Source organism: Camelus ferus, chromosome 19, assembly GCF_009834535.1.
Source record: "Camelus ferus isolate YT-003-E chromosome 19, BCGSAC_Cfer_1.0, whole genome shotgun sequence".
In the NCBI taxonomy this organism is placed as follows: Eukaryota; Metazoa; Chordata; class Mammalia; order Artiodactyla; family Camelidae; genus Camelus; species Camelus ferus.
In genome coordinates, this window is record NC_045714.1 from 1,907,385 (window position 1) to 1,921,364 (window position 13,980).

Sequence of the window (13,980 nt, forward strand, 5' to 3'; positions counted from 1 at the left end):
ACCACCTGTCCTCTCCCGCTGTTCTCTCCCCATCTGCCCTTTGCTGCAGACACAGAAGAGTTGGTTGAACTAAAGGAAATGAATTTGGTTCTTCTAGGTCACCAGGATCGCCTAGGTAGGGTGGGCACACATGAGGTCCAGCCCACATGGGCTCGCCCACCGCGGGCCGCCTCCCAGAGCTCAGCAAGCAGGCCGTGCGGAGGCCCCTCGTTGCCAAAAGCAAACAGGCCGCCCGGGGAAGTTTTGCTGTGGGTCACACCCGCCTCTGGATGGCTGCCAATCTTCCTGCCAGAAACCGCAGGCCCGCTGAAGCTGCCCGGAGTCCAGGGCTCGGGAAGACTTGGGTCAGCTCCGCAAAGGGGCTGTCTGCCGAGCACTGCCTGGACCAACAGCCCCCCTCTGGGGTCGAGCAGGGGGTCGGGGGCAGGGCTGAGCAGCAGCTCCAGCAGTGGCTTGGTGAGGCCCTTGTGGGCTGGGAGGAGCCAGAGAGGCCCCTGCCAGCCTGTCACAGGCTCTTGGTGCTGGCACGGCTCTGGCTCTCACACACGCACACACGCACGCACACACGCACGCACAGGCAAGCACCCCTGGGTGGCTGCCACGGTGTCACCTTCAGGTAAATGGGCTCATCTGTGGGAGGATGTGGATGGGAGAGAAACGATGACTGCAAAGGCCAGCGTGTGTGTGTGTGTGTGTGTGTGTGCGTGAGCCTGGGAGTGACCTCATAGTCGCCGGAACATTAAGTCTTACAGGTCCTCCCTCCCAGGCTCAAAGCTGGCTCTGTAGGGGACACAGTGACATGAGAGGCACACCACAGACCCACCTCCTGGCCTTCGCCCTCCTCTGCCTCCTCTCCAAGGTAAGGGAGCCCTGGGCCCCGAAAGTACTGCTGGCTTCCTTGGTGTGGTGGGGAGGTGTGAAATCACAGCCAAGGGCCCCCTGGAAGAATTCCTCCTGTGCTGGGCTCAGTTCAGTTTCCCTCCCTGGTGCCCAGACAGCTGCCTCTGGCCAGCTCTGCTGTGTGACCTCAGGCAAATCCCCCCTCCTCTCTGAGCCTCCTCTGCTTCTTCAGCTGAATGGGTAGACTGTTCCTGAGGCCTTTGGGAAGATCATTTATCACAGTTCATCTGAATTGCTTAGCACAGGACCTGGAATAGGGCAAATATTTAAAAGAAGATTTTTATGATTATTCCCAATTCCCGTAGACCCTCTGCAAACAGAAGTGAATATTCTCAGTGTAAATGGACAGGTGCTAGACACAGCCTGCTTTGCCTGTGAGTCAGGATTTGAAAGGATGTTGGTGCCTAGCTGACTAGGAAGCTCATACTATAAGGGTATCAATGCTGTGGGGCCCTCAGGCAGTGAGTGACCTGCTCACCTTAGCTGGAGTCAGGTAGGGAGACAGCTCTGTGGAATAAGGACCTTCTCTTATGGAAGATTTTCAAAGGGCTTGTGGAACATGTACCTTGTTTAACCTGCCCAACAATCCCATAAAGAATTATTAATCCCTGTTTTCAGTCAGGGAAAGCTCAGAGAGGGTAAGCAACTTGCCCCAAACCACACAGCATCAGAGCAACAGAGGAGGTGGAGCCCAGAATAGGACTGGGTGTATGAGGGAGGGGACTTCAGTCTGTGCCTCTCCATCCCCATCCTGGACCAAGGTCACAGTTGCCGAACCTGCCATCACCGTAGCAAATCCAGGGTTCCTGGTGTCATGGGGGTTGGCCCCACCACAAGCCATGATCTCACTGTATTTTCATGCTCCTTTGAGGATCACAGGGACTTTTCTTTCCTGGGTCCGAGCAGTGGTTGGAGGAAGGCTGAGAACGCTGTTAGCAACCAACCCTGCTGTTTGTTCTCCCAAAGTGGGTGAGAAAGAATGACACGAGGGAGGCAGACTCGGGTAGTTAGAGCAGGGGACTTGGGGTTCTGGACCTAGGATTAAGTGAAAAGCCAAAATGAAGCCATCCTAGAATCACTGGCCACCTGTCCCCACCCTCCAGTCCTCCCGAGCTCCAGGGAGACAGGCAGCATCCTGCACGGAACAGGGGGACAGAGTCATCATGCACAGGGAAGCCACAACGATCCTCAGAGAGAGAATTCGAAGTCTTCCAGGCAGGCTGTGAGCTCCTGGGTACAGGCCTGCGGACAGGGGCAGGGAGCAGAGGCCTGGTAACAATCTAGGTCACAGTGACTGAGAGCTGGCCGTGACCTCATGAAATCACTGTCATGACTCCAAGATAGGTGGTCTCCACCCCGTTTTACTGAGGCAGAAACAGCTCCTTCCCCATGAAACCATGAAGTTCCCAGAGTCACCCAGCAAGTGGTAGAACTTGGATTTCAACTCTGGCCTGGGGTCTGGGGAAACCAAGTGTGTGATAGAGCAACTTGAATGTTGGGATGGGCTGGTTAGAAAGGGAGTGGAGACAGAAGGAGACCAGAGAGGGCCTATCTCTCTTTGGCTATGCTGAGACACCCTCCCTGGCTTGTCATCACCCCTCTTGAACAAATGGGTAAACTGAGGCAGAGGCTTATCTGGCATCAGAGCCACCAGAGGACAAGAGGTAGGTGTGGCAGTTAAGGGCCTGGGCCTTGGGTTCACATGAACTTGGATTCTGATCCTGGCTCTACCTCTTACTGGTGATGTCACTACACTGCTTTAAGCTTCAGTTTCCTCACCTTTAAAATGGACATAGTGCTGGTACCTCACACAGGGGGGTTAAATTCTCACATTAAAGCGCTCATCGCTTGGTTTGCCTGGTGAATATCAGTCACGAGCAACAATATTATCACTGGCCCTGCCTGCATGTTAGGACCTGTAGATCCACCCCCTGCCAAGCTTACCTGGTAGTGAGAGCTCAAAGTTAGAACCCAGGTGCAAAGCAGAGGGCTCATGTCCTGATGCCCCCATTTTCAGGAGGGAGGGAGCCAAGAGCCAGCTCTGGTCAGAACTTCCCTAACCAACAAAGGGAGCTCAACCTCTGGTTTGGAAGGGAACCCCGAAGTCCAGCCAGTTTCTTCTCAGGTCAACTCCCTGTGAATCACCTCTGGATTTATTAAGAGGCAAATTCAGATTCACAGAAAAGGGCCCTAGATGCTGCATTTCTAACAAGCTTCCAGGGCTGCTGATGCTGCTGGTCCAGACCTCATTTGGCCATCTTCTCTAGAATCTGGTATCACCCAATCTCCAGCTTGAAATGCCTGCAGAGATGGGAACTCACTCCCTTGCGAGGCACCAGGCTCAGAGACGCACACTTGCATCTATTATCACCTGCGCCAACTTAAGGGGGGCCCTGCGAGTGCCTCCCAATCTGAGATCCCCACCGGTGGTCAGATTGGGAGCTGAAGGCCACTGAAAGATCTGCAGAACAGAAGTCCTAGGGGCGGGACAAGGTGGGGATTGGCGTAAAGAGGTCATTGCCTATTTTAGGGACACGCAGGATATGTGAGATCATTGATTTTATCTTCCTAAACTGCAAGTCTTCCATCCTCTACATATAACCCTGCAGCCCTCCAAGGATCCACAGACGGGGCCACCAGCAACAACTTGAATTATGCATGCCTCTTGGTCCCTACCTTCCAATGGACATATGGGGAGCCCAGGGCATCTGGTTTCTGGTTTGGTTGTTTCTCGGTCCTGAATGGGGAGGGGCATCAACTTGGGTTGATACCTTGAGCCTGCCCCTGGGGGGGTGGGTCCCTGGCCCAGGTTTTCCCCTAGTACAGGAAAAGTCTATCCCCACCCTGGGTCCCTGGGTCCTCAGTAGGGAAGCAGGCTCCCAGCCCTGCAGCTAACCCCTTCCTCTCTCTGGAGCTCAGTTTCCCCATCTTTACATGGTGGGGGATGGGGGTTAGGCTGGAGCAGAGGTGCCAGTAACCTGGCTATGCACCAGAAGCCCCCAGAAAGCTTGTTAAACCTACAGATTCCGGTGCCCTCCCCCAGAAGTTCTGATTTGGTAAGTCCCCGAGGCGGTGTGGGTGTCGGTATTTTACCAACTTTCCTGGCTGATGCGATGCTCATCCAAAAACATATCTTGGATTGTTCCAAAGATCAAAAACATCCATGATACTGTTTGATTTATTCAGCCCTCAAGAGAAATATCCATGTCCACCTGCTAGAAAATGTATATAGTACCCCATTATCTCAATCCTTTGTTTTGTTGCTTTGGCCTTCCTGTAAGTTCCTAGAAGGCAGAGCCTAAGCCTTTCATGGTAATTCACAATGATGATCATCATCGCTAAATGCATTGAGCATCTACTGCGCACCAGGCCCTGTGCTAAAGGTTTAACATGTGTCATTTCACGCACCCCTCAAAACAATCCTCTGAGTTAAATAGTATTATCCCCTTTTTACAGATGAGGAAATTGAGGCTCAGAGAGCTGAAGTAACTTGCTCAAGGTCACTCAGCTAATAAGGAGTAGAATTAGGACTGGAATTCTAGTCCAGAGCCCTTGCTCGTGACCACAATGCCAAGTTGCCTCTTAGGGAGTGCAGTGGGACCGCCAGGGTTCAAGGCCAGGTCTGTGTGACTCTAGGGCCAAGGTGTGGACCCAACATGCCCAGCCTGGCAGAGAGGGAGCCAGTTGTGAGGGTCGGTCTCACTGCCCACCATGAGCGGCTGAGGCTGAGTGGGGTCTCTGTCTCGGCAGGTGTGTACCCAGCTATGCCCAACACCATGTGCCTGTCCCTGGCCACCACCCCGATGCCCACTGGGGGTGCCCCTGGTGCTGGACGGCTGCAACTGCTGCCGGGTATGTGCACGGCGGCTGGGGGAGCACTGCGACCATCTCCACGTCTGCGACCCCAGCCAGGGCCTGGTCTGCCAGCCCGGGGCGGGCCCTGGCGGCCGGGGGGCCGTGTGCCTCTGTAAGCAGGTTTGCGGGACTGATGGAGGGGGTGTTTGGGGTGGGAGTTGAGGATGTGGGGTCCCAAGAGAAGCCCTCCTCTCTCTACCACTTGTCCTCTTTCCTTCAGGTAGGCCATCCATCCCAGCCAAACCTGGTGACCCAGTTCCCTAGGTCCACTCTCCACTTCCCCCTTTGTCTTTACTCAGATCACACCACCTTCCCCCTTTCCTACCTGTCCAGATCATAGCCAGCTTTCAAAGCCAAGCTCAAAACAACACCTCCGCCCTGAGAAGCCCTCCCAGGTTCTTCAAACCAGAAGTTATTGTCCCTTCCCAGGACCCTCACAACACTCCTGGGAAAATGAAAGTACCACTCTCTATTTAGGGCATAACATGTGTCGGGCACTGTGCTAAGCACTTATCTCCCAAGTCACAGAATCCTCACAATAATCCTATGAGCTCAGTACTTTCAGACCCATTTGCTAGATGAGGAAACTGAGGCTCAGCAATACTAACTGAGATGCTTAAAATTTCCCAGCTGGGGACTGAGTCAAACAGGCTCTAAAGCAACACTCCATTCTGTCTTCCTCTGGAACTGGGAGCCCTTGGACCATAGCTTGAACCCTGACTTTGCTTCTCACTAGCGACCTTGAGCATGTTACATCTTTTACTGCTCTAGGCCTTGGTGCCCTCTGGTGCTTTGGATCAGGGTCTCTCAACTTTGCTCTAGGGACATTTGGGACTGAATAATTCTCTGCTGTGGGGTGCTGTCCTGTGCATGGTAGGACTTTTAGCAACGTCCCTGGTCTCTACCCACAAGATGCCAATAGCACCCCGACCCACAGGTCTTGACAATCTGGGTTCAGCTATTGCCAGATGTCCCCTGGGGAGCAAAATCACCCCCAACTGCTTTAGAGGGGAGAGGGGAGCGACTGCTGTGGGTTTGGTTTTTTTTCTCTTTTTTAATAATAAGCCTTATAGGGCAATTTACCACTCTCAACTATGTGCATATAACACACAAAAAAAAAAGAACGAGAGAGAGAGACTCCCATGAATCATCCACAATAAGTCTGTCTATAAGAAAAAACCTTGTTAAAAAGAAAAACAAAACTTATAAAGTTATCAATAGTAAATCCCTATTAAATGCTTTTTTTTTGATCAGTGGAATATAATAATGAGAAAGGGGTGATGCGTTTTTATAAACTTAGAGATGATTGCTTTAAAAAAAAGTATCTAAAGGAAAAAAATTAGACAAGTGACGCTTAGCTGACAAGGCTGTTAGTTAGATTAGCCACAACACATGTGAGGCACTTGGCAGAATTTATTTATTGAACGTGTGTCTAGCACACAACACATGCCAAGCATTAATGGTTTCACAAATATTACCTCTTTTAATCTTACAACAACCATATGAGATAGGTACAGATGTTATCCCCATTTTGTAAATGGGAAAAAAAAAAAAGAGGTACAGAGAGGTTAAGTTACTTGCCCAAGGTCACACAGCTCATAAGAGGCTGAGCTGGGATTTGAATTCAGGGAGCTGCCCCCACAATCTTTGTTTTCATCACTCTACTGCCTGATGCTCAGCAGATAATTAGTACATAGTGGCTGTCATTGTCACTAACTTTATTAAGGGGCTTTTCTTATTCCACCTTGATTCAGACTTCAGATGCTAGGAGGCCAGGATTTACTTGGTCCTTGCTCCTTCCTGCAACTTCCAGCCCTGGTCAGGGGACACCGTGAGTGGGTGCTCAGGAATGTATAATGACAGGAACCAAATTGGGAAGCGGGGAGCTGGTGACGCCCACAGGTGACCCAGAGACCTGGAGACGTCACAGAGGCTGCGTCCCGGTCCTGGCTCTGGAGGGAACGTGCTGCCCCCACCTCCCCGCTCTCTGACTGGTGGGACAGCCCTCCTCTGAGGGCTCCCTCCGAGCTGGGTTCGTGTCTAGCGGGAGCTCCTGCTCCTGACGCGGGAACCGCAGAGCTACCCCGGCTCAGCCACAGGCATCTCCTTCCTTCCCGTGCCTCTAACTCTGGAGTCATTCTTGACTTCCCGTTTTTTGTTCACATCCCACACAGTTCCCAGCAGTAAAGTCTCCACAATCCTTACAGAATCCAGCACTGCCCAGTCCCTCTGCTGCTACCCCTGGTTTGAGCGAGCCCCCTCGTCACTCCTCAGGATTTGGCAGAAGCCCCACAACAGTCTCCCTGCTTCTGTCCTGGCCCCTGGTCTGTTCTCAACTCAGCAGCCTGAGGGCTTCTTAATACATAAATACACACTACGTCCCTCCTCTGCCTGAAAGCCCCCACAGCTCCCCACCTTCTCAGGGTAAGAGTCAAAGCCATCTCAGGGTCCAACAAGACCCCGCAGGATCCTGCTCCTGTTTTCTCTCTAACCTCATCTAACTCCCTCTCTCTCTCCTGCTTCTGCCCCAGCCACACCAGCTGCTCCTTAAAGTCCCCAGGAATCATCCCACCTCAGGGCCTTTGCACTGGCCCTTCCTGCTGCCTGCATTCTTTTCCCCAGATATCTGCATGGCAAGTTCCCACACCTTCTTCACATCTCTATACAAATATCACCTTGTCTGTGAGGCCCTCCCTGATCACTATATTTAAAAACTACAACCCACTCCTTAATCCTGCCCTTTTTAATTTTTCTAGCACCAATCACCATCTGACATCACAAACTCTATTTACTGCATTTCCCCTAGAATGAAAACTCCAATGAGGGCAGGATTTTGGCCTGTTCTCATCAATGCTGTATCACAAGTTGCCTAGAACAGTGTTTGGTAGGCACACAATAAATAATTGTTGAATGCATGAATAAAAAAAACAGTTCCAGTGGGGCTAGCAGTAATGGGTACCATTTATGGAACATGTGAGTAGGTACTTTATAAACATGATTTCATTTTATCCTTAATAATGAGGTAGGTCCTATTATTACTCCTATGTTGCAGATAAGGGAACTGGGGCTCAGAGAGGTTAAGTCACCTACCTGAAGTCACACAGTGTGCAAGTGGCTGAGGGTAAAAACAAACAAACAAAAAAACCCTGTTTTTCCTTCTCCTGCAAGGGACTCTCAGAGGGAGAAAAGGATGCAGAATTCACCAGATGAATAGATTGTGCCCTGAAATTATTTGAGGGAGGCTTCTGGACAAGGGGGGCCATTTAAGAGGGCCTGGAAGGAGGAGTAAGGTTTTGGTAGCTACACATATGTGTATGGGTGGGGGGATCCCAAATCGAAGACATTTGGAGGTGGCTCGTGGTGTCTGGGCTGGACACACAGACTCCGGGGTGGGGAGTGGCTACCCAGGGATCACTACTCCCCACCCCGACCACAACCAGCGCTGAGCTGGGGGACCCAGGAGAGGTGTCAGGAAGCCTTGCTAAAATCATCACCCGCTGGCTGACTTTCCTGAACAATTCCTCTGTTGACCAGATCACCTCAGTGACCAGGAGGCTCCAGGGCTGCGGTCCCAGGAGTCAGGCTGGGAGACCCGGGCTGAGGGGTCTGGATTAAGGTGCAGCTGCCCCTGCGGGTTGGAAACCAGTGGCCACGTGGTCCAGGCTGAAAGGGCAGGATATTTTTGGTCAGGGCTGTGGGCTGGAAGTAGCAAGGAGAAGGGGCTGGCTTTCCCTAGAGGAAAAGCATCACCTACTCCTGTTTAGTGAACATCTACCATGTTCCAGGCTTGGGGCGAAATGTTTTAAGTACACGAGCTCATTTGGTCCTCCAGTGGCCCTGTGAGCAGGGTACTGAGGCTCCGAGAGGTGACGTAACTTGCCTCAGGTCCCACAGCTAGCAAGCAGGGAACTGGGATTTGAACCCAGATTTTTGTGGTTCCAAAATTCCTACCTGTATATGGACCTCTTCGAGGTTTTTCTCAAAAGACCCAGGACAACCTGCTTACCCGTGAGTCCTCTCCCCCAGACCCAGCTAAAGCGCCAGCCTCAGCTCCAGGAAACTGCCCTGATTGTTCCCTTCTCTGCACCTCCTGAGCGGCTCACACACACCTCCCCAGGGCTCTTACCTTCTCTTGTCTTGGAGATGGTGACATTCACATCTGTCCCCTGCACTGGCCCTTGAATCCCTCTGGGTAAGGACTGAGCCTTAGTCCTGTCTAGGGGCACAGTGGTTGGCACACAGGATGGGCATGGTACACATCTCTGAAATCATAAGGAGTCGGAAGTGTTTTTATCAGCGTCCCTCACGTGCTAAGCCTTGTGCCAGGCATTTGTGCAAAGGGCATTTCCTGCGGTTCTGTGTATCCCGTCTACACTCTAAGCTGGCACGGGGGATCCTAGCATGAACACTCTCGGCCCCAGCCCTCAAAGAATTCATGTCCAGTGGAGGAAGAGGTCGTAATGATGCCCATATCTTGAGGGCTTCAGCCAAAGAGTGTTTCTTAAATATCTACTGTATGCCAAGCATTGTGCTAGCTGCTGTGTACACGTTATTTCATGTCACTGAAGATGCAAACTACTGTTTTCATCATTGCTACTGTTAGGGAGACTCAGAGAAGTCATTAACCCGAAGTCACACAGCCAGCAAGTTAAGCTCTGACCTGACAGGGATGACTATAAAACAGCAGATGGACAAGGAACGTTTGTTGCATGAAATCCCAGTGTATGTACAATAGTGGTAATATTGTATATATCTAAAAATAGATATGATTATTAATACATAATAATTATACTAACAAGAACAACAGAGCAGCTAGGATCTATTGAAGGTTGCCTTCATATTGTATTCATTACAAATATCATTTCACTTTGTCTGTACCACACCCTGTGAGATAAGTACCATCATAACCCATTTTGCAGGTGAGGAAAAGCAAGAAGTGAGGTCACTTAGCCAAGGTCAATAGCCAATAAAGGAGCTGAAACCAGGCGAGTCTCCCCTCAAAGCCAGGATGCAGGAGGCTGCACTTTCTTCCTGCAGGTGCCCAGGATAGGATGGCCGCGGGGCGGGGTGCAAATCTGGGGGCTGGAGCCTCTTGGCAGCACTCAGATTCCATAAGGGCACTGCACCCTGTGGGATCTGGACCAGAGAGGACCCTGTGGAGGATGTGGCCGGCACAGCCTTGCCCAGGGAGAAGCTGGGGGTCACTGATGGGGGTCTGGTTTCTCCCTTGCAGTTGGAGAGGATGACGGCAGCTGTGAGGTGAACGGCCGGGTATACCGGGATGGGGAGACCTTCCAGCCCCACTGCAGGGTTCGCTGCCACTGCCAGGACGGCGGCTTCACCTGTGTGCCGCTGTGCAGCGAGGATGTGCGGCTGCCCAGCTGGGACTGCCCCCACCCCAGGAGGGTTGAGGTCCCAGGCAAGTGCTGCCCGGAGTGGGTGTGCGACCAGGGAGCGGGGCTGGGGGCCCAGCCCCTCCCAGCCCAAGGTGAGTGCCCGGCTGGTCCAGGGCCGCTCAGAGTGGGAGGTGGGAAGATGGGCAGGGCTTCTTAGGTGCCAGGACATCTGGACACATCAAAGCCAAGGTTTTACTGACTAAAGCTCGGAGGGGGCGGTGGCTGAGGAGACAGGTAAGCAAATAGAGAGTCACAAGACCTCTTTAAAACTGACAAAACAGGAAGCGGCGGTACACGTATATAATTTTAAATCATAAACAATCAAAAATAAAAATTGGTGGTAGAGTGGGAGGGGAAAGGAGGGTTAGGATGCTTGAACCAAATTCTCACATTTCATAGCAGGGGTATAATATAGGCATGTATTATTATAATATACACTATTATTATACTAATAATATGCATATAATATATTGATATTTATATTATTATATACTCTTGTATTATATAATATTAATATAATAGTATATTTATATAATACAATTTAACTATTATATAATATTATTAATATGTCATTATTGGAGTTTATCAAAAGAGGAACTCAAAATCGAACCAGGCAGAAGTAGCTGCCTCTGAGAGGTCGGCCTAGGGCTGGGCTGGAAGGACAGTGACCTCATGGTATAAACCCTTCAGTTTTAGAGATTATCTTTTTTTTAACTTTTAAAAAGAAATTGGAGGGGGAGGTGATTAGATTTATTTATGTATTTATTTATTTATTTTAATGGAGGTACTGGGGATTGAACCCAGGACTTCGTGCACGTTAAGCAGGCGCTTTACCACTGAGTGATATGTACCCTCCCCCCTAGAAATTATGTTATTGTCACATCATCAAAATTGCTATTATTATATGAATATGAATTTTTGAAGGCAACCAAAAAGAGGGCATTTGTTCCCTGGAAGATGGGGCCACCAGAGGGGCCATAGAGCAAAGTAGGTTAAGCATGGAGTCTGCCCGGTTCTAAGCCCAGCTCCTCTACTTCCTAGCTGTGTGACTCTGAAAGAGTTGCTTAACTTCTCTGTGTCTCGGTTCCTCCAGCTGTAAAAGGAGAATGAGAGCATCGACCTCGGGGAGCTGTGGTGAGGACTGATGAGTAAATAAATACAAGCCAGGCCGTCATGACAGTGCTTGGCACACAGCGCTTATTATTCCTACCCTGGCATGCGGTACATCTGTTTAAATACATAGGCGAATGCCAGGGTGTTTGCCTTATGTATACAAAGCAGGATAGAACATCGTATATGCAATCTGATCTCCAGTGTGTACGCATATGGGCGTCTACAGCTACATGAACACATACACACATACATACTGCACACGTGTGTGTAACACAGGGTTTCTCCACCTGGGCACTAGTGACCTTTGGGTCAGGTCACTCTTCGTTGTGAGGGCTGCCTTGGGCAGTGTAGGACCCCTGCTAGATTCTAGTTGCCCCCACCCCCTGTTGTGACCACTAAAAATGTCTCCGGATGTTGCCAAGTATCCTCCAGGGGGTAAAATTGTCCCGTTAAGAACCACTGGTTACAAAGGACCAGAAGGAAGGACACTAAAATATTAACAGAACAGAATAAGACTGGAGGAGGAGGAAAAGCTAGACCACGGTGGATCTGCTACCTTGCCCCAGACACAGCCTTGCAACCACCAGCATCCTTGCCGCCAGGTCACGGCACCACCACACACACAGGCCCCAACCTCCATCCTGTAAGATGCTGCTTATCACAGGAGTTGTGGAGGATACAGAAATGAGACACCCCCGTTTACTGAGGGACCATCATGGTCCCACCATCATAGCTGCCTAATAACCAATATCTATGAAGTGCTTACAAGTACCAGACACTGTGTTAAGCACCTCACCTCCATTGTTTTATTCAATCCTAACAATCAACTATTAGGAAATTTACAAAGGAAGAAACTGAGGTCCAGAGAGGGTAAGCAACATGACCAAGATTGTACCGCAAACCAGAGGGTGGATTTAGCTCCCTAACTCTGCCATGCTGACCCCTTTCTCTCCTCTAGGACCTCAGTTTTCTGGCCTTGTCGCTCCCCCGCCCCCTGGCATCTCCTGCCCAGAATGGAGCACAGCCTGGGGCCCCTGCTCAACCACCTGTGGGCTGGGTGTGGCCACCCGAGTGTCCAACCAGAACCACTTCTGCCGCCTGGAGACCCAGCGCCGTCTGTGCCTACTCAGGCCCTGCCCACCCACCAGGGTCCGCAGCCCTCGGAACAGTGCCTTTTAGAGCCAGGCTGAGAACAGAGACTCGGTGTCCACCTCCCCCAGCTGGCAATCTTGGCTGCAGACAACAGTCCAGCTTGGGTCCACCCTCCGGGTCCTGGAGGAAAAGAGTGTTTCAAGCCAGCAAGTCCATCTGAACTCTGAGATCCAGAGGAATGCATGCCCTAGTCCCCCTTCCTCTAACTCACAGCCTGGGAAGATGGCCAGGTTTCTCCTGGTCCATTCCCAGCCCATGCACAGCCTTTATCAAAGATGTGCACGGGCTAGCTTTACAGGACATGGGGCAACCATCTCGCCCTTAATCATTAGACTGAGGCAGGTGCCAGGCTGGATGGGCTCTTTTTCTAGGGGCATGGTGAAGAGGGGCACAGATATTCTGAATCTCCTGGTTCCTTTCCTGGAGGGATGCAAAAACGTCCCTGCATACCTGCCTATGCATGAACTTACATGTCAGGCTTATGCTGTCTGAGAAAGCCCTCCCTCCTTACTCTGGGCAGAATTCAGGGGCTGAATGCTTTGTAAAAAAATCACAAGGTGAAATCACACTGTCTTGAAGAAACTCAGAAAAGAGGCCTTAAAGTGACTCATTAAACCCAACCTGTATTAGTAACAATTAACCTTTCTTGAGCCCCTGCAATGTGCCAGGCACCAAGCTAGACACTTTATATAGGTCGGTGCTTCGGAACATTTTTGACTAGGGAAAAGCAGGGGAGAATGAAAAATACCTCCCAAAGACTGGAAAACATGGCCTGAAATAAACCAACCCATGTGTGAAATTCCGTTTGAAGTCTCATGTTTTATTGCTTAAAAAAAAAACCTTACATACAAAAGTTATATCCTCTTCTGTGATCTACCTGAGTTTGTTTAAAAATAAAAACTGTGTCTTCATCAGGATCTAACCAGGATATCAGAAAACACTCTTGGTATTTAAACAGGGATTTCTTCTTACTGGACTAATTTTTATTAAGGGACGATGCAGACACAGTTAAACGCACAGGTCTTAAGCGTATGGCTTCGCGAGTCTTTTCAAAAATCCACACCTTGGTAACCAACACCTCACTCAAGGTATAAAACATTTCCATCATCTCAGAAAGTTCCTCTGGCCCCTTCTCCATCATCCCCTCTACCCCCAAAGGCAACCACTATTCTGATTTCTATCACCATAGATAAGTCATGTAGAGTCATACAGTAGCTGTTCTTTAATGAGCGGCGTCTTTCCCTCAATACCAGTCCTCAGGGTGGAGGGGCGGAGGGAGGGCAGAGCCCAGAAGCTGGGACCAGAAGGTGGAAGGTGGACTCACACAGGGCTGTCTGCCAGGAGCAGGAGCCACCGTGGAGATGCAGCCTTGCAGAGCTAACAAAAAGCAGATGGAGATGGGGAGACAGTTTTCTTCTACCCCCGAGTTCCCAGTAGTGCCCCCCATTGGTCCAGCCTACTGGGAAGGTGAGGGAGCCTGGGAATGCAGTGCCTTGAAATACAAAGCAGAGCTGGGGAAGGGCGATTCCAGGTGGTAAACAACCTGCTCCCCAGTACGGCTGCC

The 13,980-nt window shown here is 50.6% G+C and overlaps 1 protein-coding gene across 3 annotated transcripts; it reads left to right on the forward strand.

Annotated features, from left to right (window-relative positions):
- Positions 1-250: 250 nt before the first annotated feature.
- On the forward strand, positions 251-13,219 carry CCN5 (cellular communication network factor 5). Of its 3 annotated transcripts, none has more exons than XM_014566722.2 (5): positions 251-616; positions 745-859; positions 4,651-4,867; positions 9,989-10,243; positions 12,223-13,219. In XM_014566722.2, the coding sequence occupies exons 1-5, from the start codon at positions 270-272 to the stop codon at positions 12,441-12,443; spliced, it is 1,155 nt and encodes a 384-aa protein (XP_014422208.2). In that variant the 5' UTR covers positions 251-269; the 3' UTR covers positions 12,444-13,219. The 3 variants fall into 3 exon arrangements, with proteins under 3 accessions (XP_014422208.2, XP_014422209.1, XP_014422210.1); XM_014566723.2 differs by having other exon boundaries at positions 481-616; positions 767-859; XM_014566724.2 differs by having other exon boundaries at positions 496-616; positions 753-859.
- The last annotated feature ends 761 nt before the right edge of the window (positions 13,220-13,980 follow it).

What these genes read in the sequence shown, in the direction of transcription:
- CCN5 (XM_014566722.2), top strand. Translation starts at nt 270, where the DNA reads ATGGCTGCCAATCTTCCTGCCAGAAACCGCAGGCCCGCTGAAGCTGCC. An exon ending in TCCTCTGCCTCCTCTCCAAG is followed by an intron (nt 860 to 4,650) that starts GTAAGGGAGCCC and finishes CTGTCTCGGCAG; the next exon opens with GTGTGTACCCAGCTATGCCC. An exon ending in CCGGGGGGCCGTGTGCCTCT is followed by an intron (nt 4,868 to 9,988) that starts GTAAGCAGGTTT and finishes TCTCCCTTGCAG; the next exon opens with TTGGAGAGGATGACGGCAGC.